The sequence below is a fragment of the Polyodon spathula genome, chromosome 8, assembly GCF_017654505.1.
Source record: "Polyodon spathula isolate WHYD16114869_AA chromosome 8, ASM1765450v1, whole genome shotgun sequence".
In the NCBI taxonomy this organism is placed as follows: domain Eukaryota; kingdom Metazoa; phylum Chordata; class Actinopteri; order Acipenseriformes; family Polyodontidae; genus Polyodon; species Polyodon spathula.
In genome coordinates, this window is record NC_054541.1 from 8,275,146 (window position 1) to 8,302,106 (window position 26,961).

Genomic DNA, 26,961 nt, shown 5'->3' on the forward strand with positions numbered 1-26,961 from the left:
TAAAATTCCCACAAAGGACAATGAAAAACAGATACAATGCTTCTGGGACAGATATTACACCATAGTATTTTCACCTATAAATAAACCAACCCAAAATCAATGTGCCATTATAAAACAAGCAAATAAATAAATACATGTACAGTGTTTACTTGTTTAATTCTATATGACACATACACGGTTGGTTCTGAACAAATGATTCAGTGGTTGTATTCATTATACAGTAAACTGTTTATTATACATCAAACGATCCCTGCATTGCACCTGTCATCGACTGTACAGCACTATGCAGTGTGTTCTCTAAAAACAATCCCAAACTCTGAAGTTGGAACGAAATCAACAATAGTTGGCTCCTTGTGGCGCATGCATACTATAGGTTTTAAGGGTATAGGGGCTGCCCTTTGTGTTCAGATTCAATGCCTATTGTTGTAGTGCACAGAGAGACAGCAGTGTCCTGATTGGTCAGCGAGTTCGCTACATTGAAATGTAATTACATGCAGTGCTGCCTCTGATTGGGCTGGCTGCGAGCCACCGCTGACCCGCCGGCCGATAAGTTGTATGGTTTTGGCAACAACTTTTCAGGAATGAAGTAACTTCTCAGCTGCTGGTGGTGGTAGTACACGAAGAAAAGCAAGAATGAAGCTGTGTGCAAGTTTTCTCGGTTGGTAGCAGAAACTTTTCATTACTTCTTTTTTTTCAGGATGTTCTGGATGGTGCCAGGTTTGCCGAACAAAATAGGAGTGCTTTGATCCCTGTAGTTAAAGAAGGATTAGAAAACAATGTCATTGGCAGTGATTAAAGTTTTTATTTTGTGCCTTTTTTTCTGTGTTCCTATTATGCCGTACATACTGGATACAAGTAGTACAAATTTTGCTGTTTTTTTTTTTTTTTTTTTTTTTTATGTGTTGTCTAGATTTAATGTTGTTATCTCTGTATTTAATGTGGTTATGTGGAAGTTTTAAATAACTTTATTTATTTATTTATTTGGTTAGTTAGTTATTAGTGGCCTAAACTAATGGAGACGTACAATTACAGTTATGTAGCTAAATACAAATGATATTCTCAGTTAGTTTGGGAAGGTGGTTTCTTCGTTTCTTCGCGTTTAGTTTGTGTAGTTGTTGATCGCCTGCTAGAAGTGATTTTAGGATAACACATTTTATTAAGTCAGGTAGATGTCTGTTCTGTTGTAGAAACGAGTTGTGAAATAACATTAAACATGTTTGAAAAATACACGATAACTGATTTAACTTTGAAAAGAAAGTAACGTTGATGCAACCGCTCCCATTTTGAATGATGAAATAAAGTATTACATTTAGTAAACAAAATCTGGCAGGCGTAAAGAAAACTTCTCCGCTTGTTTTAAGTTTTAATGTTATGTTTTTGTTGTTGTTGTTACGCAATCACTGACCAGGTTTAAACGTATTTTGCTTAAATATTTCGCTGTGTGTTCACTTGTCAGACCTTGTTACAGAAGTTTGGAGAGATTTAGAAATATTTATATTGTAGTTTACTTGGTATGGGTTTAAAATATAATCATTCACAGTATTGTAGTTCAGATTTTTGTTAAATAATTGTTCAATCCCAAAATCGTATTCATTGCAAACATTTGCAGACAAAGAGAAGTTGTGTTTTCTTAGGGATTGGTCTCTGCTCCTGACAAGAACTATTAGGACAATGTTAGCCTGAAGGCTTATTAAAAGTTTTTTTTTTTTTTTTTTTTTTTTTTTTTTTTTTTTTTGTCTGTCAGTTTGTTCCATCTGCCAGGGGGTCTCTGTTGAACAGGACATCCCCCTCGCCAACACTTCAGCTGCTATCGTATACAATATTTATGCAGACCGCAGCCAGTCACAATATAACTACCTCACTAATTGTATAGTCTGGAACTCTGGGGTTGCCCATCTGCATCGGGGCTTTTAGAATGAAGAAGAAAGAAAGAAAAAGTTTCGTCCCAGCTGGTAACCGAAGAAGCTGATACTCATTAAATATTCAGAAACTTTTTTTTTCCCCCTTTAAGTTTGTGTTTTAAATTGCTGCACATTAGAAGTAGTAAGACGAGTTAGATAGAATTGATGTTAAGCAGTTTTTCCTAAAACAACAGTTTGAGATAGTGCTGTTGTTGTTGTTGGTTGTCGTAGTAGTATCAGTGTAACACATTATTGAGTTTATTGTTTTGAAGGGTGTTTAAATAAAAAAAAGCAACAACAGCCATGTTATATCAGATATAGGTTATAATTATTAGTGTGCTTTATACATTTATTTAATTTTTAATTCAATCCCGTTACTTTTTGCCACACTACTAGAGCATGTTAAAAGTATTAGCATTACTGTCAGATAGATAAACAAGATCACTATACGGTATGTATAAAAAGTGTTAAATCAACACAAAGGGTCAAAGTCTTTTCCCTGAAAAGCAATTTACAGAATTATAATACTATAATACGGGTAATTGGCAAACGAAAGTGTCCGTCGCGGTATTGTTACTCAGTTTATACCATTAGCATATTTAACTGCAGTACACTTTGCAAGAAAATGCTGCAAATTGTATTATGGTTTAAAGACCTTGAATTATTTGTTGCACATTGTGGCAGATTATTCAAAAGCCATTTGTTGTGTTAAATTATTTGATTGTTGTATGTAAAGCAAACTGTGTTGTGTTAGAACAGAACACTGTTTTTGTTAGTGTGTGTTATGTAAAGTGTGATTCAAAACACATTTTAAAATGAGTTATTGTAAGAAGTACGGAATTTGAATAATAAATACAGCATGTGTTTTATGTACACATATATACCCCGTTTATGTAGTTTTCTTCATTACAGTACATAAATGCAAAGTGCATTGTAGAACACATGTACCGTAAACAGACAATAGTTAGCTACTGCGTATATGTTTAACAGTACAACACAATCCCCAAAAGTCTATATCGGTGCGTCATTTCATTAGTGCACGTTATGTTATAAGCGAGTTGAATGAATCCCAAGCTGCTGTCCGTGGTATTTCAAGCACACTAGCGTGGTGCTGTCCATGGTACTGCAGACACAGCGGGCCAAGAAACTCTCCTTTTAGAGAGTTGAGAGGAACAGCGACAAGAGAATGATGCCTTACAGTTCGTGTGTCTGTTCGGGGCGACAGCAACATTTAGTATATGTTGTACGATATATGTTGCAAGCCATTTCTCAAGGTTACATATTCGAAAAATATACCACAAACTTTTTTTACATAACCCGTCCAAAAACGCCCCTATTCACGTTGTGTTCTATGTAGTGGCTCATGTTTAGAATACGATAGTTTTAAGCCTTATGCAGCATTGTGAACTGAAATCTGGCTGATGCGTTGTGGTAGTCTGTGATTGATTTCAGCTTGGACGCATAACAATGGGAGTGTAGAAAAAATAGGCCTGCTGCATTGAGATAAGAATTTTTAAAAAAATGTTCTGAAAGGCGAAGGTTAGTGTGTGCATATTCCTTGCATGCAGTGTGGAAACACAAGATAAAGGATGGCATTTGAGGAGAATACTGTCAAATGGGATGTAATGAATGCTTGTCATTTTCACTAATGGTTACTAAACAACAAAAGAAGTGCTGCTGTGTGTAACATTTCATAATTATTCAACGTTTTTTGTTTTGTTGGGTTTTTTTTGTTTTGTTTTGTTTTTTTGCAGAATACAAACATTAACAATACGGTTTAAACCTGCCTAATAATCATTAGTGAGACCATTATAAACAGTATATTGTATTTATTTCAAATTAAGTTAATTTCCAAAATTAACAGGCTTAGTATGATCTTGTTATGACGTACAAGTGTTTTGTTTAACTTTTGTTGTTTGTCTAATTATTAGCCTCCATAAAAGTTCGTTAAACACAGATAGAAAATATTCCAGGCTTCATTATGGAAACTATTTTGAAAACATCAGCACAGTTTCACAATTACAGTAGTTTAAACTCATTGCAAAATATTTGTTCACAATTTCAGGGGTAAAATATTTTGAACTAATTCTAATTTCCTCTGAATAGTATCTGATTAAATGCAAATGTTAATGTAAACCACTCCCTGTTAAAACCAGAAAATAATGAAATCCACTTTAGATGTATATATGCTAACCCATGGCATACATCAATTCCCTGGTCTCTCAAGTGTTCATTGTGAGAACTATTGGACTGTACCACGAGTAAGGGCTTGCATAGGGGAGGTTTCGAATGACAGTTGTGACATATGTACCCTTTTGTGACAGGAGATCGTGGGTATGAAATATTAATCAGTCTGGGTGAATTAACTACCTTCTGTTGCTCTTTGTATTCGTGGAAAGACGTGGGCTACAACACTGTGTTATAATTCGTTTCTTGTCTGAGTTCTCTTTAGCATTTGGTATCATCCTAATAAGAGCTGCCGTACTGTAAAATTCAACTCAGTGTAAAAAGATATAGGGAATCCTATGGGTTTCTGGGTATGGTATTTACACAAGAGACTGGACCGGATTTCCCATTGCTTGGAGCCGTCTGACTAATGAACATATTTGGTATACTTTAACAGCACGGTGCTTTTAGGTAGCTAGCAACAGAGATCACTGAGGAATCAAATATTTAATTTAACCAATACACACATGGAATCAAAGTGGGCAGCTCTAGCCCAGCCTCTGATGTAAATTTTACCACAGCTTCCGTGATGTCATAGCAAACGAGGGGGTGGGGGTGGACAATGGTTCATGAGGGAAAGGTAAGTCAATATTGCGTTCTCTCGCTGACAAAGGCAAATGAAGCCATGTTTTTTGCCATGGAATAAATAACATTTAAAGCCCTTTATAAGAGACTTGCAGGTTTCGAATGGGAGGTTGTTGAATTGAATAGTCTAATTCTACAACCAGATCTGGATATTTTGTTTTTGGATATTTCTAACAGTTATTGAAGAAGCATTGGGAATATTGCGGACACATTTCTTGACTGTCAATAGAATTTTACTTCTCATACAGAAGGAACAAAAAAAGCTGAATTTAGAGCAGGGAGAGGCTTGAAAGGGGCACCTTCTTCTTAAGGTATTCATAATGTTTCTGCTTATATGATTAGTATTATTATAATGTGTCTTACATGATGTAGTAAAATATAACGGTATTTACACGTATTTAAAAAGGTTGAATCTAACAAATATGTTTTATTTTTCTAGCTGCACTTTAAATTATTGTAATAGTATGAGGCTATGATGTTGTTTGAATATATATGAATATATATATGAATTTATGCCGTTCTTTGCAAACATCCGATTGGCCTCCGTTGGGTAGCTTTAATGGACGCCAGACTGTTAATCTCATAAAGAAATAGACTTAATATATATTTTTTATCAGCTAGTAAAAAAATTAATAAACAAATAAAAAAACAAAACAACAACTTTGTGTCAGATTGGTTATAAGTACAAATACATACTGTATTTATAGTTGAAGTTGTTTGAAAAATGTTGATTGTTTAAGCAACATTAATGAGTAGAAACAGAAATCATTATGGGGGAAAAAAAGGTCAGGCCATTTTCAAGTTGAATTCACTTAAGTGTTTCTCTTTAAAACAAATGGGATTCCGTCGGTATCATAAAGTTCAGTCGGGTTTATTGAATTTCAATATTATATACTTCATTTATTTTAGCGTGTATATGCACATATAGACTGATAGGCTACTGTGTTATTACTCGACTTGATGTGTTATTTTTAAAAAAAATGGCACGATTCTTGACATTGTGTCCGCAGATATGACTAGTAGGGTATCATATTACTACTTCGAAGTGCTCTTGTGTTGTAAAAAGAACAGTAAACAACAATAAGAGACAGTCCACTATACAAAAATACGATATATAGTACAGTTTCAAAATCAACCATAATAGTTATCTTCTGGCGTAAATGTAAAACAAATATAGTTGTATCTCAAATATTATGATCTTGTGCATTCCTGGTATTAGTTTATAAGATAAGTTAACCTTAGTGAGCTGGAATTGAATTCAAGGATGTACCGTTTTTAGTCAATATTGAAATCAATTCGTGTTTTGTTTTTTGGTTTTTTTGGTTTTGTTGTTTTTTTTTCCTCAAATGCGATTTGGGACTGCGATTTCAATCTTTTTAGCGTTTTTTTCTCTCTCTGGTTCACCTGCTGCCATTTATCAGTCCCTTCCATACGGTCGCTTTAATTAAGAGCAAACAATGGTCATAATACAGAAATTAGACGCTGTGGATTGTAAGGGGCTCATCTGCTCAATTGCACCAAGAAACAGAGCAGTGATGCTCTCCTTAAATGTCAACCACTTGTATTGTGTACAGAGATAGCATAAATGTATTGTGTAGGAGTGAGGAATACTTTCAGGCAGAACCGTTGGCTCCAGATGTTATTCGTATGGGCCCCTATTGTATCTGAAACGCTTAGTATTATAATTGACACCTTCCATGGGGTACCTGTAACGTATCAGCTAACTGTGTTAGAAACAAGCTTTTTAGTGTATTTTTAAAATATTGAAGACGTTCTGTAATTAACATGTGACATTCAAACTAAAAAGTGAATTGTTATTTAAAACTAGGCCTTCTTAGTGTACTTTTCTGTCGGCCTCTTCTCGTTGAAAATACTACTAGCCTATGAGAAGGTCGTTGTCACTCAGTTGTAATTGATTATGATCAAATATAATATTAAAACACAGGTGATCTGATTCACGAATGAAAAAAAAACTTAACTAAAGGAACGAATGCAGAAAATAATTGCAGAAGAATTTACAATGACTTTACCAAAATAACTGTCTGCAACTAAAGTGATATTTTCCCAATAACATCATTTAAAATAGCATGGTTGTTTGTGATATTTAAAAAAAAAAAAACAGTGTTAATGCAAAATACATTTTATAGGAAACCAATAACTGTCTACATTTCCTACATGCAACCTATTGCAATACAATAAACACTATCAAAGCCTCTGCTGTTATGCATCTTGCAGCTGCATGCATCGTAGATTGGGTTAATCTCCATTTTGTTTACTTTCCTTGGGCTGCAAGGCCTTGCCGCTAACTTCACAGCACATAATCTGTGCTACAAAATTGTACTGAATAAACAGGACACACAGATTTACAGATACGGGAAAGTAAACAGGCCTTTATTCGCGTATAAACGGTGAATACTGTAACTGTAAATAACTACCGCATCATCAAAGTAACGTGTCGGCTGTGACTGAGAAATGTTCGTATATTTTAACCAGCAGTAAACTCCACAGATCTGCAGAAATGGTGCATTGGAAATTGTGTTAAAGCAAACGGTTATTTTAGTATTCTGCTGCGATCTGTTCTGACATTTACAGTGATGTGATTTTTGCCCTTGGCGTCGTGTTTTCTCCATGTAAAATGGCTCTTTTAGTTTAAACGGATTTATTTATTTGTAATTCTAATGCCGATACAAAATCACGTAAAACCATTTTGATAGACCCTCTTAAAAAACATTATTTTAGAGCTTTTGTGAAACAATGTGATTCCAACCTCCATTACGAGACCCTATAGTAAAAATTACTTTTTAAATCACTACTGCAGCCATTCAATACTCAATATAGTTCCAAATATAGTAACTATTATCATTATCCGATATGAGCTCATGCGACTGTAAACATTCTGCTTTACAATTTGGCAACGTTTTTCATCGTAGTTATTATTATTGTTTGTAGTAGTAGTAGTAGAAACTCATAAATATAGTAGTAGTAGTAGAAGAAGAAGACAAATAATTGTCCCAACCCATGTTACCCTTTATTTGAAAACGTTTGTGAAAGCACTGGTTAAAAACTTGATTGCCCGACCAGTGGGAACAGGTGCCATTGGAGCCAAAGGTGAAAAATGCAATAAGCTTATCGAATGAAACAGCTGGGTCAACAGAACTGTATCTCCCTTCTTTCAAGGCACTTAATAAAAAAACTCAATTAAACCATGCGGTCAGTCATCAATGTAAATCGCAGTAGTGTATTACATATGCAATTAAATCTTGTAATAAACTATTTCTAAACCGTTCCTAGGCTGTTTTCCATTTTGTGTTTTAAAAAAAAAAACATTCCCGAAGAACTGGCTGAAGGAGGATACTTGAGGCGTGGTTATGCACAAACTGAAATTCTGCTGGAGCTCTACAATCTTTTTTCTCCACTTCACTAAAGACTATTTTAAAAATTGAGTATAGTGCTATTCTAGGTGCTCTCTTATCGAAACATTTATAATTAATCACCCTTTTATTTGTTTGCTTATTGTATCTATAAACATAATATTGTTATTATTAATAATTATTACAGTACCAAGTACATTTACATTAGCTATGTAAATATATTTAACCCAAAACTTTGTCTCAGCCAATGTGTATTCATTCTTATTAGGTGCACGTTTCTTCTCACTGCCTTAAACTATAATATTGAAGTAACTATATAATAATGAACAATTCACCAAAATTGTTACCAAAATCAACAAAGAGTTAGATGAACACGGAACAATCTTTTATTTTCACAAAACTGTAATTGGATCGTGCTGCAGTGTTTTGTGTCATTGTGGTACTCCTGAATCATGATTCTTTGCAATGCGATTCTGGCCCACAGATGATGGTCTTTGTCTCTAAAAAGGCAATATTAGCTTTCTGATTTAAACACTTAATGGAATTAACCATGAGGAAACTTGCTTTACAAGATGAGTCATAGACTCATAACCCAGGATTCCCAAAAGGCAGTGCAGTAATGGATGTGCAATCAAAATCCTTAAACCTATAATGTAGGTTTAATTTAAGTTTATTTTATAATATAATTACAGCAGGTAACAGATACACCATAGGTTATTTTACACTATATTATTTGAGTTCCTCAATTTTCTTTTTTATATACAAAAGTTTAACATTTTAAATATTCATACAGTTTAATACTTCAGTAGTTGCTTTAATTGCATTTATTAACCAAGAATGAATTATGGTGTTTTTAAAAGGATGCCGAATCTTGTTACTTCTACTAAACACAGGCACGTTTCAAATTAGAGACATTCATTGTTTGCGTTAAGAAAGATAAAATAAAGATTATTTTAAAAATGTAAAAATGCTCACAAAATGTTATATTTAGTCTAACTGTAAAAACCAATAATCGAACTTCTTGACAAAAGGCCTTTTGTTTTTATCAGCTCCAATGCCTAACTGCTACTAAAGTTTTATTGCATTTGTTTTTCTTTATATATATATATATATAATATATATATATATATATATATATATATATATATATATATATATACACACACACACACACACACACACACACACACACACACACAAAATATGTAATTTATGAGAACAAAAAAAATAGCAATTCTATTTGACTTTTCTTTCAGAAAACAATTTTATATCCCTGCAGTCTCTTAGTTTACAAGCATGTGCTATTTATGGATCACAACTAAATCATTATTGGTCTCTCCTCAATCCTTTGTCTTGCTTCTGCTTGAGATAATGGTATTTTGTTCTGTTCCCAATCACATAAAGTTGCATTTAAATCCCATCTAAGTAGAACTGCAGAATGCGTCTGAACAGCTTTTGGATTATAATAAAGCTACACTTTACTGTTTAATCGGAACTACAGATCCACCCCCTTGCTTAAATACAGTACAGTTTTACAATGTTTTTGCATATTTCTGTCAGAATCTAAACCTAAAGACACTGTAATATTTTTTACCTATTAATCTTTTATCGGTCCATGCATGTTTCATGAATTTAATGAAACGATCGCCTCCATGTACTTAGATTCTTAAAATATACTGTACTTGATTATATCAGTTGGCTTGAGACAGATGATTCTGCATCGTGCAAACAAGCATTTCCTCAGATCACTGTGCTAATTTAATATACAAATCGTGTTCTTGCAACTAGCACATGTATTTTTAAATACCTACATTACCCAGAGAAGTTTAAATAAAATATAAGCACACTGCTGACATGATGACTAACTTAGTTTCCAATGGAGGTATAAATGAAATGTGTTCAAATTATAAAGTTTAACCTGAACCACATTCCAATAAGAACAAAAATAACTGTATTGTATTATTCTTATTGGAAACCAGTTGAAAATGATAGCTTCTGTGAATTTAATAAACATTATAATGTGCTGGATATTATTTTAGTTTAATATACCACCTTGTATTCACAATATTTCTAGTGCTGTAGCAATTTTTCAAACTATTTCATTTTGAAACCTTACACATTCAGTCTATGTTTAACACAAGAACACATTTGTATGAGTTTGGTTTTGTTAATATTTGAGTTTCTCCCTATGTGGAGGTGAAAGAATAGTTTAAAAGGATTGTAAAGCCAGAAGAATTATACTCAACCTTAAACTAAAAGAAAGCAAAAGCATTAGTTTGTAGCTTGCTGATTTAATTGCGCACAAATTGCTAGAGTAAGTGCATTTGTGTAATTTCAGTTAATGTTCCCACCTGCGAGGAGAGCAGTCACTAGTTGTACTCCAAGATTTTCCTATTTTGGTTGTGAGAGGAACATATGGATGTGCAAGTGTTTCAGAAGATTAACCAGATTGGAAGGGGGGAGGATTAGCCTACCTGCCATTTCTCTTGGGAAAGAAAATGACAGAGCTTACTTGTACAGTATAGATAAAATAGGGAAAACCCCACTATCGAATAAAAAGGAATCTTTACTGTCTGTTGCTATACAACACAAGCCTTGAAAGAGTTTCATTAGAGGTGTACTGTTGAATGACAACTACAGGGAAGAAGTGTTTTTAATGTTGGTTTTTACAGTGTTGTTCCAGAAAAATATTCTGCTATAATGTTTTTTTTTTACATGCAAAATGTAAATGATCAGAATTACCATGCACTTTCCCATTGGCCCTTTTCACTTAAAATATTTTATTTAAGTATACATCTGTTATATACTGTATTAAAAAAGATGAAAGTGTTAATATTAAGAAGTTGTTTTAATAATAAATAGTATACAGCTGCTTGATCACAAATTACCATAAAATTCCTTTATGCTTGTAAGCTATGCAGTCAACTATTTTGTAACAATAAAAAATATGGTAGAATTATTATTATTATTATTATTATTATTATTATTATTATTATTAGTAATAGTAGTAGTGGTAGTAGTAATTGATATGTACTGTATTTACAACAAACTGATTTTTTAAAAACTACAATTTCATGCAACCCTTGTATACTTTTTCAATCAAAGTAAAGAAAATCAAGAAAATAATTTCTAAATATAGTATAATTTCCACGTTGTTCTTCTGTAGCCTCTCTCTCTATAGGTTTCTGTTTCCCAGAACTGCAAAAAGCACAATCAAAAATCTGAGAAGTTGATTCATTCTAATGGCAGATTGACAGAGTAACAGATGTGACACTGTGAACTGTAAATGCATGCATTAGTTAATAGGAGGGCTTGGCATAAACTCTTGATTGCTTTCAGGTTATTTGTGCACACTCAAAGCTTGACTTATTTGTTGTTGTTCAAACTTTTTCTTCCTTTGCTCCTCCAGAAAATGAATTTCGAGGCCGACTCCTGAATCAGAGGTGGACGCGTGGAGAAAGGATCAGCAGTTGTGAAACAAAAAGCCTGCACAGCAGAAAAAGCAAGGTAAGTGGCAATGCACTCTGATTTTATTTCTGCAGTCAGTGCACTTTCATACAGTCCGGTATGCAATGTACCAGGCAGCAGTAAACAGACTCAAAGCAATAGGTATTAATAGGTGGTATATTAACTGGACATGTAATGAGGTGTTCCACTCCACACTGCCAGGACCAGGATGTGTGTGTGTGTGTGTGTGTGTGTGCATGTGTGTGCGTGTGTGTGTCTGTGTGTATGCGCGTGCGTGCGTGACTTTTTGTTGTACTTGGCATCTTGTCCATGTAGTAGATTTTTTACTAATTTTTTTTTTTTTTTTTTTTTTTTTTTCTGTGGTCAAATACATGTTACTGATCTTGCATTAAACATCAAGTTCAGAGGCACAGTCTACTACTTCAAAGTTTCAGGCATTGCTTTAAAATGAGCTTTACATGAAAGGGGAATCCATCCTATTGTTTTAGAATTAGCATTACACTAAAGTTGCACAATGCAAGAATGACCTCTCTGTTTCGATAATATTATTATCATTAAAGGGTCTGAAAACTCAGTTTACTTTTAATGCAGCCATGCTACTGCACACAACAGCATCAGAGCAGCACATTCTGTTTTAATAATAGTTAAATAAGGGCTTTTAAAACAGTATGCTTGTTTTTTTGTTTGTTTTTTTTAGCTCCAACATAGTATTATAAAATGTATACAATACTATCTGATTAATTTGTATCTTGTAATAAAATGTTGCTATTGTTTATTATATTTTTTGTTTCAATACTGGCTGATTTTAATCAGCATTTGTTATCTCCAGTATATTCAACACGACAGTCTTTCATTTTTCAGTAACGCAGTTGCCTAGCAAAACCTGTATGTTAGTGCTGGGTTTGCTTGTAAAAGTGGAAGTGAATAATAGCCTCATTTATGCACATGGTGCAGTGGGTGACCTTCTGTATGAAGTCATTGCTCCTAGCCACAAATTTACATAAAGCTGTCAGAATGTGATTCTCAAAACCTTCCTGTCAGTATGAGGCACAAAGAAGGACATTATTAATAATGTACACAGAAGCCTGCAGGGACACTCTCTCTCTCTCTCTCTCTCTCTCTCTCTCTCTCTCTCCGTCGTTGCTGGACGGAGGAGGAGTAGAGAGAGCCGGGAGAGAGAGAGAGAGTAGAGGAGAGAATCTCTCTCTCTCTCTCTCTCTCTCTCTCTCTCTCTCTCTCTCTCTCTCTCTCTCTCTCTCCTTGATTTACAGTCTATATAAAAATGAAAACTAGGTTTACCAGCTTGCATTGTCTTTAAAAGATTAATCACCGGATTAAAATGTGAAGCAGCAGCATGTGAAGTACAGTGCATTTTATTTTCATGGATCATATTTATTTTGCTACTGTGTTTTTAATATTCTAAACTGATGTACTCTTAAATGTAAATTTAACGAGCCCTGCTCATTTAATGCCTACAACTTTTCGTTCCACAAACTTTAAAGAGAATTAGATTGCTTCACAAAGCTCATGGTACTGCCTACAAAGCCTGCTTGTTGTCCAGGTTCACATTCAACTAAATTGATCAAAAGTCCTATTTGAAGTGAGTGCACTGCACCTGTACACAGAATCACTCAGAGCAGAACTGAACACACAGCACTTTTATGTGGCTTTCCTTTTAAAATAATTTATCTGCAGGAAGTGACAATTGCCAAGGCAGCGCTGCCTAAATCAACTATGTCCCTGCCAACTTCACTCCAAACGTGAACAAAACCGTAGAGCGCATGGCTTGAGATGAACGTGGGGTCCCTAGTAATCAAAACTAATAGCCTTATTGTGCAAAAAGCCTCAGATAGCTTCAAGTGTGGTATATTTAAAAGCATAATAAATGGGACTGAGGCATTCGGTGACACCTGCTCCTTTGTGCATAACTGTAAGATCCTGCTCTGCTGAGTCCCCATGCTTGAAATTAGGCATTGCAGTAATTGTGTTTTCTATTACACAAAGAGTGAGAGGGTATTAATAAAGGGTGGGCACAAGACTGAGCATACCGTGCCGTATGAGAGCACTTTTAATATTCAGGTGCAATAAATCAGGCTCCCGGATATCTCTATAAAACACGCACTATAAACACGAGACTTTTATTTTTTATGCAAATAGAGTGCTGTCCTTTTTCAAGGTGATTAATCTCATAGTGCAGTCTTTCAAAAAACAAATGCAGTGTGCTTACACAGCAAAGGCTGTTCTTGTACAGTACTGAACATTTCAGAAGCAATTCAGAAGCATGACATTTATAGTATTTGAGAAAAATTGCTGAAATGGTACTCTATTACTATTTGGGTTTGAGGATGAAAAAATACAGTCATACTGTATAATATGTGACACATGATGTACTGTTTGTAACATGCCTTGCCTTGCAGTTCTCTCTTTTTCTTCTTTTGATATTGCTCGATAGCAATTTTACAGTTTAATGAAGAATTAAAAGTTCATCGTTGAGCAATCATATCCTATTGTATCTGTGTTTTAACTGTGCCAGTAGTAGGCTCTAGCCATTTTGAATTTGCTAGTTCTCAAAGGAAGTTCTATATGTTGTTGTTTTTTTGTTTTTTTTGATACAGATGAATCTAGAAAGTGAGGACAAGAGAACCCGTACACGATCAAAGGGAATTAGAGGTGAGTTAGCATGTCTTTAAAACAGAAAGAAAATATTAATGCAATTCACATCATAGTATATGGAGTACTCTGGAAGTCTACTACCAGTATAATGTTAATATATCTGATCAGGGTTGTTACTTGCAGGACTAGTGTCTGTTGAAATAATACACAGTCCAAAAGTTGTTCTCAAAGTCAGGTTTATGCAATAAAATTGTCATTTATAATAGGTGTATTCAGTGGTATTTTATTACTTAAAAAACAAATAAAGTATGCTGAGCAATACAAGTCTCAAATCTCTCGTTATTTTGTAAAGCTTGAGATTATAGAGAGAAAGGGTTTTTCAGTGGTGTTGCTTTTTTTTTCCAACATTTAATTCTGAATTGAATATGTACACTTGCAGGAAGAAAAATACCATTTATCTTTTCAACCAGCGGAATAATATTCTTAATTCTTAATTAAAATACATTTGGCTGATTTGGCCATACCCTTTTTTCTTCTTTGCAAACAAGCTGCTTAGCATACAGTTTATTTTCCCTTCAGATTTACAGTGTTGCTTTGTTGGGATAGGGAGCTGGTTTTAAGCTGCTGATTGATGGTTTGCTGCTGATTTGAATCTGTATTGATTTCTGATCTAATTTACTTTTTCTTTTTTTTCATCTCAGTGCCTGTAGAACTCGTAGGACAAGAATTAAGGTAAGGAAATTACATCTGAATCTACTGACACATTTATACACATTGTATCCAGCCACTTGGCTCCTCTTTAACTCTGACAATTGAATGTACAGGGTATCCATTAAGAGATATAAAAAATTTTAAAAAACACCCACACATCCATATTCAAATACTATTTTATTTTACAATCAGTGCCAGTAAATCAGCTTTATATTCAAATGTAGTTTTTAATTAAGTCTTTCAAAGAGAGCCGAGATCATTCTAATGTAGAATTTACATGTGAATCCTCTTTTTATTAGAAATAATATTGCCTTGTATGCCATCATATTTCAACCTGGGAAAAGAAAAGCTATGATTCATTAAGAACGTTTCACAAGGCTTTGAGTCACAACATTGAGAGCATGTTGTTCTGAATTGATCACAAATAGCCATTAGCTGGGTCACAGGCTCTCTGATCTCATTTTATAAGACTATGATAGATAATGTTGATTTATTTTGCAATTTATTTACACTACATTCCCTAGGATAAGTTTTCAGAACCACTAACAGTTATTCGGAGCAGTCCCTGTCTGCCCTTGATTAGCAAGCTTAGCATTGATGCTGTTTTGTAAATATTTGCAAAGGATACAGACACAAGTGCAGTTGTCTCACAGCTAAGTTCATTCTGTGCTCCCGTCTACACAGAAGAGTTCATGCAGAAAGTAACAAAAACGGTCCAGTGTGTTAAATGTGTAGGTTAAGATTTCATTTCATAGCATTGGAAGCACTTTGCACCTCATGAAACTAAAACAGCACTGTGGTGATTAGTAATGACTGCTGTTCAAAATGCTTTTTTTTTTTTTTTTTTTGTATTACCAGTAAACTGGATCCCATTTCTCTTAGTTAATCTGCTTACCTTGCCACTATTATTATGCATAGCCTTCACAAAGGCTCTGTATTCCCATGGCAATTCTCAAGCTACAGGACTGACAGGACAGGACTCCCTTGTGTGTATGTCTGTAATAGCCTTGCAGTGCTCTAATAAATGAAGCAAACTCATTTAAACTAGTTTCTTTCTGGCTTCTCCCAGCTGCCCCACCCTTGGATGCAATGGCTCAGGTCATGTCAGTGGAAAATATGCAAGACATAGAAGGTAGGGTCAAATATATATATAATCGATCGGGGTGGGATACGTAGTATATATATATATTATATATAATTATATATATATATATATATATATATATGATATATATATATATAATATATATATATATAGATTTCAAGTATGTCTAAGTTTAGTAGAATGTCCCAACTTGATTTTACATCTGTTTTTACGACAATGGGGGAGTAGATGTAACACTGAATTTATCTACAGTATACAGGACACATTACACAATTGTTTAAAGAATTAAAAAAAAAAAAAAAAAAACTCCAGGCTTAAAACCGCTCTTTACAAATGCCTTAATCAACCTCTAGTTTACAGAGCTGCCCGTTGGCCAAGAAAAGGAAACACCAGGATGTAGACTCAGATCAGCCTTCGTCAAAAAGGAAGTCCCACCCCCTGAGGTTGGCTTTGGATGAAGGGTACAATGTGGACAGTGACGGTAGTGACGAATCAGAGCTCAGGGAGGATTCCTCAGCCGACGAATCACAGGAGTCCTTGGAGGAAGAGCACGAGGAAGAAGACGACAAAGAAGAGAGTGGAGAGGCAGCACAAGGTAGATCACTAGACACTGTTCATTATAGTCATAGAAATCAAAGTAGTAAAATGACATTGTATACATAAAGGTATATCAGGCAAACATACAACTTTGAACTGACTTGAATATTCTCTCCTTCTACACAGAAGAATGCATGGCAGCAGAATCATCCAATGCTGGACAATCTCAAGAGGAAGACTCACTGGAGGCACCCGTTAGTAATCAAAAGGAAGACTACACATGCTATCATGAAATGGTGGCCAGTTCCCTTCTCAACCTGGGTCAAATTGCAGAAAACACAGTGGAAACAACAGAGGAATCTCCGCTCACAGCTGGAATGGACATAGTATGTGAAACAGAGAACATTGATAGGTGCAGCGAGGTGGAAACACAGGCCGAAACAGTGATTCATGAAGATGATGATGATGAGGGTGACGAAGAAGATGCTAGGGAAATTAGGGAAGAAGCCCTGAATATCAGGACAGTAGAAATACATCAGGAACCAGAGGAGGAGGAGGAGGAGGAGGATGAGGAGGAGGAAGAAGAAGATGAGCATGTGGAGGCCAGCGAAGCTTGCATGACACAGAAAGACAACACAGATCACCAGTACTTCAGTGGGGGCTTCACAAGGTTCAGAACAGTAGAGCATGAGGCAGATGATCCATCATCAGAAATCCAGTGCGAGGAGACACTGGGAGAAGAAGAGGAAGAGGAGGAGGATGAGGAAGATGAGGAGGAGGAGGAGGAGGAGGAGGAGGAGGAAGAGGAGGAGGAGGAGGAGGTTAGAACTGCTCAGGGATCTCCCGCAGAAACAGAAACCGAAACCGAACTGGAGCTCCAGTCCCAGCTTGAGGACTCCTGCCCGAAGACCACATCCTCAGTGGTGATCGAGGTCCGATCGGAAGAGTCTGATAAAGACGACGAGGATAACGACGATGATGACACTCTTTCTCAGAAGTCGGCCGTCACGGATGAGTCCGAGATGTATGACATGACAAGAGGGAACCTCGGTCTTCTAGAGCAGGCCATTGCATTAAAGGCTGAGCAGGTGAAGATGATGAGGGAAGCAGGCAGGATGCCAGGGGAACAACTTCGCTATTTCCACGTAGAAGACAGGCAAGGCAAGCCTATGGATTCCATGAGAAAGAATTACTTTAATAAAGGTGAAAGATTAGCTTATTCTTTTATTTATTAATTCTCAAATCACTCATCCACTGAACTTGTAGCCTTATTTTCATTCAAATACATAACTAATTAAACTATACTTTGAAGGCAAGATTTGAAAATGATAAACATATAAAAATGAATTTGCCTCATGTATAATTATGCTTTATTTTCATTTCTCTTAAATGCTAATAGATCCCTCAAGGTCTGAGAAGAGAGAGATTAAGTGCCCGACCCCAGGGTGTGACGGGACTGGTCATGTAACTGGATTGTACCCTCACCATCGTAGTCTGTCCGGCTGTCCACACAAAGACAGGATACCACCAGAGAGTGAGTGTTGATCTCCCCTCAAAAAAAACAAAAACATATTGTGTATGTATATGCTGTCATTAGTACTGGACACATTGAAGTAAATAAGGTCTGATGTTACATCTGATGTTTCTCTTTCGTTCAGTCCTGGCGATGCACGAGAATGTTCTCAAGTGTCCCACGGCAGGGTGCACAGGGCAGGGTCACGTCAACAGCAATCGCAACACACACAGGAGGTATGACCATGTGAAACCTTGATGCTCGATTCAGGCCATCAAACCTCTAGCATTAACATATGCAGTTTACCTTGGCAGAATTAATGGCATCTGACACTGATAAACCATTTGGCTTTTACGAATCGCCTAGACCAGACTTCATCATTGCTGATTATTTGTAAAGAATGAGTGCTGAAAGCAGTTCTGAGCTAGTCTTTGTAAAGCAGTTGCCATGCTCGTTCTAGACAGGTGACATGCTAAGATTGCTTTGTTTCTGTGTCTCTCAAGCTTGTCCGGATGTCCTATTGCTGCAGCTGAAAAACTGTCTAAAACCCATGAGAAACAGCCAATCCCTCAGAATGCCTCTGAGCTCCCTAAAGGCAGCCCTAATTCAGACAGAGTACTCAGGTAGGAGTAGTGAAAACACAAAATGCAAATGCATGTTCATTCACGTCATTCACGTTGTATATTTGCAAATGTCTGGATTCCTATATGCACAATTCAGTATGTATATATATATATATATATATGTATAGTGGCTAAAACAGAAACTGCCCAACACTTGAAGGAGACTATCAATGTTAGTAATAACAGAAAAAGTACATTGTGGTGTTGAATGTTCAATTAAGCAAAATATTAGGACGATAACACATCATGCCAGTTTAACACTTGATTTATGCCACGTTATTTTAGTTTCAGTCAGTGGTGTTATTCCTCTGGATTATACCTCTTTTTACTATCTCTGTCCTATTACCCCATCGTGGTCCAATTATTACTGACTGCAAACTATACTGAATACATTAGGTTCTTCATCTTTTAATTACATTTCGTACATGCTAATTGTGTTAGTTCTGTTATTAGAATACAACTAATTAGATTATTTAAAGCAACTGCTTTGTTACAACTGTATAAAGCAAAAGGGTTTAAATATAACATAACTGTTATGCAAATCACCTCGGTTTTCAAACAAACTAGCAATCTGATTTCCTTTTTTTTAATTAAATGTATTAAAGCTGTACAGAAATACCACAAGTGATCAGCTCCCTGAATCCTTTGACATCTATTGTATATTCCACTGTTTTACTCAAAATGACATCTATTTTTAAAAACTGTGCCCACCCTCTGAAACCACTTAGTTTTAATGCTCAATATCAGTCGTTTAAATGAAGCCTGATTCCTTGTTTCTGAAAGTATCCATGCTGCTCTTTTACAACCTTTCTTTCAAGCTTGGTAAGAGCTGTACTATTTTAATTTGAATTTGCTTTCACTCATCAATATTCCGTTCTCAGGCTTTGTCACAGGATTCCCAAGGCAAACTGATCTTGTCCACCAGAACCTTAAACTCCCAGTACTACAAAATTAAATGTTTCCTCGACACAAGCATCTTGACAGGTCTCTCTCTCTCTCTCTCTCTCTCTCTCTCTCTCTCTCTCTCTCTCTCTCTCTCTCTCTCTCTCTCTCTCTCTCTCTCTCTCAGGCCTATGTGCTTTGTAAAGCAATTAGAGATTCCTCAGTTTGGCAGCTATAGACCCAATGTTCAACCTGCAACCCCTCGTGCCAACCTGGCTAAGGAACTTGAGAAATACTCCAAGGTCTCTTTCGATTATGCAAGTTTTGATGTTCAGGTCTTTGGCAAACGTATGCTTGCCCCAAAGATTGCGACCACTGAAACCTCACCAAAAGCCTTTAAATGTAAGTATAACAGCTTTACTGCCCTTTTATTGTAATATTTATTTATTTTGATTCAAATTATACACCTTTAGAACTACTCGCAATATTTTATTTGAATCATCAATTATTAATATCGAATTATAATGATGCCAGTGTAAGTCCACAAAAGGGCTCCTCATTACCAAAAACGTTCATTGATTGCGTGTGTATTTAAATAGCAACTGGGCTGTAACTGATAAACGATATCACTTAAAAGTGTTTTCCCTCCCCCCCCTCCTCAGCTAAACCGTTTCCCAAGGCATCCTCCCCAAGCCACAACCTGTCCGGTAGTTATGCGAAGAGCACCACCTCCTCTTCCTCCTCCAGTGGCTACGACTACTCCCACGACGCGGAGGCCGCGCACATGGCCGCCACCGCCATCCTGAACCTGTCCACACGCTGCTGGGAAATGCCCGAGAACCTCAGCACAAAACAGCAGGACCTCGCCAGCAAGGTGGGGGAGCTTGCCATCCCAATATAACACACTGACCTGTACCCCTTTATATGGTGCTGTTATAATGTTGTTTGGTCACTTTAGCAGATTACATGGCACACAAAACATCATATTTATTGTTCTGGGCTGTGCTGACTGGTGTTTCTCCTTTGTTCTGTTTAGAGCATGGACATTGAAGTGGATGAGAATGGCACCCTGGACCTCAGCATGAAAAAGCACAGTAAGAGCTTGTCGTGCCTGAGCCCGGGGGTCAGATCACCGGAGCAGTCCCAGAACCAGAGCAGCAGCCCCAGCAGCAGTGCGATGACCTCACCACAGTCCAGCCACGCCTCCAAACAGGAGGAGTGGGAGGGGCCTATCGACTACACCAAACCCAACAGGCAGCGCGAGGAGGACTTAGAGGAGGTCAGCCTATTCAAGTTCATAAGCATGACCCTGAAGATCCATTTAGCCAATCAAAAGAGCGATGCATCTAAAATTAGATTGTTTAAATAGAGCCATTTGTGTACCAAGGTTATGAAAAGCTGTGAGTCTCTTACTTATATTTTAGTCTTTAAAAGCATCTATAGACTAGTACTACCCACCCACCCCCAGCCCCTGGCCCCCTTGTCTCTCAGAGGGATTTTATAAATAATTATGGAGACAATGAATTCAATGAGCATAATCTCAATGGTCCCACCATTCTCTTTAACCAGATGGAGCCCGCAGCACACTCGTTTGTCTCCTCAGAACCGGAGGACTGTGAAATGATTCAAGAGAGCTTGGAAGACAGGAAGTATCCGGGAGAGGTCACCACAACAAGCTTCAAAATGAAATACCAGAGCAAGGACAGCAAGAAGGAACTTCTATTGTAAGCACATCTCAGTGAGCTCACACTGCACGAGCTAATGGGTTTTACAAGGTCACAAGAGGAGAGGTAGTGACACTGGGAGTGATTGCACAAGACTTACTTTGGTAATCCATCTACAGAAAACAGTTTGAAAATACTTTGTCTTGTGCTGTAGGAACCACATGTATAGGAACCACATGACAAAGAACATCAAAATGTCAATCCTATCCTAAAGACCACTCCATCCTACATAAAGCATATTTAACATCCCTTTTTAGAGGCACATCTATTTGAGCTATTCTTTATCTTTTTAAACAGGTGCCCAACCCCTGGTTGTGATGGCAGTGGTCACATCACTGGAAACTATGCCTCACACCGCAGGTGCGTACACTGTGTCAACACCCTACTTATTTCTACTGACTTCAGTGTTTTTATAATGAAAAAAGAACCCATTTAAACACTTGAAAACTCTCCACATAAAACAATGAATACATATCAAATTGCCTTCTACAGTCTAAACAGGTACTACAGGTGTTTAAATGTACACCTACTCTCCCCCTCCCACCTTGTCTGTTTCTGAGCACACTCCCTGATAAAGGCTGTGGTCTCTGGCTTACTTGCTGTCTCTTTTTGGCTCACGTGGAGATTCTGTCTCTCTTCTGTTCCAGCCTGTCTGGTTGTCCTCTTGCTGACAAGAGTCTAAGATCCCTCATGGCTGCCCATTCTGCCGAGCTCAAGTATGTGTGCCCTTAACTAATCTTCTCACTTACTTCTATAATCTTTAACAAGTTAGCCCTTTCACTACCAAAATCAGACCCTCACAAAAAAACAACTAGTAAATACAAAAGGCTTTTATAAAATTCAATTGATCTGAGTCTGTACCATTATAAACCTACAACATGTCTGCTCTATGTGTAGTGCAAGGGTTGAATCGCTTTATTGTTAACTGTTGGTCAAATCTTGCATCTTGTTAACACCTTCTGCTGCAGAAACTACTTTTCCTTATGCTATTTCTGCTTACACTGTGAACACTATACCTTGGTTTGATTTGTATTAAGTAAAAAAAAAATTGTATATGTAAATTTACCACTCAAAATTAAACATACAGTAGGCTAAAATTAACATTGCTGCTTTTTGTTTTGATATTGTTATGAAGCATAAAGGTACATTTGTTAACATAATGATTCTACGCAGATGCCTTCTGTCAGAAAGGAACACCTTTTAGAAGGTCCCTTATCGACCGGTTTTACTGCAAACCTTTTCTGAGTTTAGGAACATCTTTCAACAGGTGCCCTACTCCAGGCTGTGATGGTTCTGGTCATATCACAGGGAACTACTCATCCCACAGAAGGTAGGTATCAGATATTTTACCATTGTCATCATTACTCGCTTACTTTTTTTTTTTTTACTTTTATATATATATATATATATCCTGGATGGCTTTAGATAGATAGACAGATAGATAGACAGACAGACAGCTTTAGCTACAGATACATGTAGACACACACGTACGTGTTTTTTTTTTTTTCCAGTACCGCATTCTATTCCTTTTCAAGTTTTGCTATCATTTGTAGCCAGTGTTTCATCCCGTGTTTAAAGTGTAAAAGGCATTGCCCTCTTTTTTTTTTATAAGCTCATACTTTCTATTTTCAGTTTGTCTGGCTGCCCCCGTGCCAAGAAAGGTGGAATAAAAACAACTCCTACCAAGGACGACAAGGAGGATCCCGAGCTCTTAAAGTTCGTACTGCAAAGAAAACGACACTCTTGGGCTTTTTTTTTTGGTGATAGAACTGCTTAGCATCTCTTACCCCACTACACTGACAACAAAACAAAACAGCCCAATTTTTGACGACTCCCTCTAGAACACAAACTCCCTTTTACAATTTCTATAATACTGTATAACATTATTGTAACTGATAAATCTTAACGATTATAGCACCATTGTAGGTTCCTGGGGTGCCCAGGCACCCCAGAGTTATATACTGAATTTAATAACAGAGGAAACAGGATAGCGACGTACGAGGATTTGAAGGATTAAAAGTTGACAACATTTCAGATCCGTTCTGAAGTTGTTGTGTGTGTTTGTCTGCTGCTTTAAATATTACCAGCTTAGACTTACCATTATCATGGCCCACTGCTTGCTTGAATTAACCCAAGGACTCCTTTTTCCTCATAGATGCCCAGTTCCAGGATGTGACGGCTTGGGTCACATCAGCGGGAAGTACGCCTCCCACCGTAGTGCCTCCGGCTGCCCATTGGCTGCCCGCAGACAGAAGGAAGGGCTTCTCAACGGCGTTCCCTTTCCCTGGAAATCCCTCCGAACAGAAGGACCAGCCTGCCCAACGCCAGGGTGCGACGGCTCAGGTCACGCTAATGGCAGCTTCCTTACACACCGAAGGTAGGGAGCTGAATGCATCTACCCTGGTAATAAAAGGATTTATCTTGGGTCCGGCAGTGTCTTGATCCACTGTTACACAGTGGCTGTCTGAACTGCCATCTCTGTTGAATTTCCTTATTTTAATTGTGTCACTGTGGCTTTTGCTCTGTTTCAGGTTTTCGTTATATTGTTCCTTTTCTTTATTTCTGAATATTTGCATTAATTACCATTTTATATACGATACATAAAAGTAAACAACACTCAAGTGTGTAATATTTAAGCACAGGCCTTAATTTAGTTTATTAATTCTTTAATAATTATCCAAATGTTTAAACTAAACATGTACTGCATACTAAATTGAAAGATTGTTCCAGCAACTTCGGTTAGTTTAACAACGTAATACTGCTTAAGCCATTAGATAATTATTTTATCACAGAATACATGTCTACATTTAAACAGTACAGTTTCGTTTACTGCAGTGGGAGTCCATAATTTGAAAAACGTGTCTTAGCTACTGTAGCAGCCCTGGACACTATAGTCCAGTGGATATGATGCAGTGTAATTAAACCCATGTGTCTCTTTGTTTGCAGTCTCTCAGGCTGTCCCAGGGCCTCTTTTGCTATAAAGAAGACAAAGTTCCCAGGGGATGAATATCTCACCACAAAATTCAGGGCCAGTGATGGTAAGATTGCATTTTCATTTAACACGACAATACAAAATGTAAATTGCACCTTCATGAACAAAGCATCTGTGGCCATTTTAACTTGAAGCCTTTAAACAAAGGACCTCGCAGAGCAGTACACAAGAGCTCTAAAAACAAATATCAGGTTTAAAAAAGCTGTAAACAAGCTGCATCAGACCTTACATTCCAGTCTGAGCCATGAGAAATCCTGGCAGTAACATTGCCAATCATTTATGAGCCTCAATAAGTTTTTGTTTACGCATCAACCAACATTGTCTTAGTTTAGCATCCAGTTGAATTTAGGTACTTAACGAATTTATTTATTTCCCTTCCAGTTCTCGACAATGATGAAGACATTAAACAGTTAAACAAGGAGATCAGTGAGCTCAACGAATCCAACACTGAGATGGAAGAGGACATGGTCAACCTGCAGACACAGGTAGGTTTGATTCATCTATAACACTACACATTGTGAGGCAAACTTTAACAAGAAACCCAGTAGATAAACGTTTCGGCTAATGGCTCCATAAGGGTTCATCCCATGAACGTCTTGTCATTCTCTGTTTGTATGATGTTTAGATTTCCTCAATGGAAAAGAATCTGAAGAACATCGAAGATGAGAACAAAATCATTGAGGAGCAGAATGAGGCCTTGTTTATGGAGCTGTCAGGCCTGAGTCAGGCCCTCGTACGCAGCCTTGCCAACATTCGCCTTCCACACATGGTAAATTAAACCACTTCCATTTTAACTCCAGAAACAGACATTATTTCATGGCAGCTACATGATAACAGCTCTGTGACTGCACCACTAGGTGTAGTTACAGTGCACATACTGCATCAAAAGCATTACTAGCTACATGTAACTACATGTGCGGTCACAGTGCAATAGCAGTGTTTGCCACTTAACATAAAGCATTGCCACACTGTGTTAATTAAAAGCGTACCAACCTGAGGCCAAATGATGTAATGGTGATTTTGCATGGAAGGCAGTGCCACTTGGTGGCTGAATAATATATTTGTAGAAAATTGAAAATCCAATTTTACTAGAAACTAGTAAACACAGTTAAACCGTTAAGTTGACGGTAAGTCGAATACAGATTGACGATTTATAGATTGATAGTACTGATAAAGGTAAGATAGGTTTAGTAAAACAAGTGTTTGCACTTTTTCTAATTCAGCAGGAGCCAATCACTGAGCAGAATTTTGATTCCTACGTGAACACGTTGACGGATATGTACACCAATAAAGAGTGCTACCAGAACCCGGAGAACAAGGCCCTGCTGGAGACTATCAAGCAGGCTGTGAAGGGTATCAAAGTGTAAACAACCAACGACTACGACAAAAACAAAAAGAAAAGGGCATTCAGGTTTTAAATGGCAATGTACTTCTTCCCAGGGAGCATTCAGCAAAACCAGGACCAAAATACATGCCTGCTGCTGCCAGGTTTGATAGGACGAATGGATTAGAACCCATTTTTTTTTTTCTCTTTTTTCCCCAGCTTTGACACTCAGCACTTCAGGCTTTGAAGTTAAATAATCAGGATCAAATGGGCCAGCAGGATAAAGAAAACACTGCTTAAAAAGATGTTTAATCATATTCATTGGATATTACAATCAGCTTGTTTATTTCTGTGAATAATCAATGACTTCTTCTGATCGAACTGATCCGTCAGTTAAATAAACCAACAAAAACATAAGCTGTTGAATCCTGCAATCGCCATTTCATGCTGATATCTGCTTTAACAGGCAGCACTCATGAATAATTCTAACAAGATCAAGGTGGGATGTTATTGTAATAAGTGTGGTGGAAATCATCTTACAAAAAAAGAACAGCAAAGTTCTTGGTCAAGGCACTGTTGGGCTAGAAATTCAGACTAGTTTCATGAACCCGTAGAGAAGAGGCTCCACCACAAACTGTTCCTGATTACAATTCATGCCTCAACAACTTAGAAGGACACTTCCTACCAGAGGATGGAAAAGTAATACTACTGTGGACACAGCTGATGCTGGTTTTTCTGCTTAAAGAAACTTTTAAAAAAAGTCTATAATGTAAATAAATTCCAATGTCATCTAGTAATATTTATAGTATTTACGAGCATAGGTATTGCACTTCATTTCACTAACTAGTTTGTAGTTCAATTGTTAGTATTGTTATATAAATTATTTAAATTGAATCCGAGTAATTTATTCTCACCGTTTTATGTTAAATTAACTATTTATTTAACATTGCCTATTTATTATTTTTTGTAAAACAAAATGCAACTCGACCAGTAAGCATTTTTAAATGACCGTTTAAAGCTGATAATATATATGTCTTAGAAATCAGCGTTTCAAAAAAAAAAAAAAAAAAAACTATTTAAATAAGATATCAACCACAATGAATTATTTTATATATTTTATTATTTATTTTAAAGAATGGGATTTTTTAACTTCTTTTTTTAAGTGCAGATATTTTATAGCTGACAAGTTTTGATAATTTTCTAAGGCTTTCCTTTTGTTAATATTATTTTTTTCTTTTTTTTTCCGAAAAAGTATTTTTCAGACACCCATGACCACTAAATTGAAATGATGTATTTATTATTTATTTATTTAATATTTAAGAAAAATGGACAGTGATATTGTTGTATATTTATTTTGTAATGTCTGTGTGTTATTGTGATGGCTGA

At 36.5% G+C, this 26,961-nt stretch overlaps 1 protein-coding gene across 8 annotated transcripts; it reads left to right on the forward strand.

Moving 5' to 3' along the window:
- Positions 1-593: 593 nt before the first annotated feature.
- myt1b (myelin transcription factor 1b) lies at positions 594-26,662 on the forward strand. 8 transcript variants are annotated; one of them, XM_041256570.1, is made up of 23 exons: positions 594-658; positions 11,493-11,590; positions 14,167-14,221; positions 14,866-14,896; positions 15,945-16,007; positions 16,334-16,575; positions 16,704-17,720; positions 17,917-18,051; positions 18,176-18,266; positions 18,534-18,653; positions 19,723-19,937; positions 20,198-20,409; positions 20,572-20,814; positions 21,105-21,259; positions 21,557-21,619; positions 21,907-21,975; positions 22,527-22,589; positions 22,892-22,975; positions 23,415-23,636; positions 24,206-24,297; positions 24,633-24,736; positions 24,877-25,020; positions 25,475-26,662. In XM_041256570.1, the coding sequence occupies exons 1-23, from the start codon at positions 634-636 to the stop codon at positions 25,616-25,618; spliced, it is 3,687 nt and encodes a 1,228-aa protein (XP_041112504.1). In that variant the 5' UTR covers positions 594-633; the 3' UTR covers positions 25,619-26,662. The 8 variants fall into 8 exon arrangements, with proteins under 8 accessions (XP_041112504.1, XP_041112505.1, XP_041112508.1 ...); XM_041256571.1 differs by having other exon boundaries at positions 25,478-26,662; XM_041256576.1 differs by lacking the exon at positions 594-658 and adding an exon at positions 4,453-4,707.
- The last annotated feature ends 299 nt before the right edge of the window (positions 26,663-26,961 follow it).

What these genes read in the sequence shown, in the direction of transcription:
- myt1b (XM_041256570.1), top strand. Translation starts at nt 634, where the DNA reads ATGAAGCTGTGTGCAAGTTTTCTCG. An exon ending in GCTGTGTGCAAGTTTTCTCG is followed by an intron (nt 659 to 11,492) that starts GTTGGTAGCAGA and finishes TTGCTCCTCCAG; the next exon opens with AAAATGAATTTCGAGGCCGA. An exon ending in AGCTTCCTTACACACCGAAG is followed by an intron (nt 23,637 to 24,205) that starts GTAGGGAGCTGA and finishes CTTTGTTTGCAG; the next exon opens with TCTCTCAGGCTGTCCCAGGG.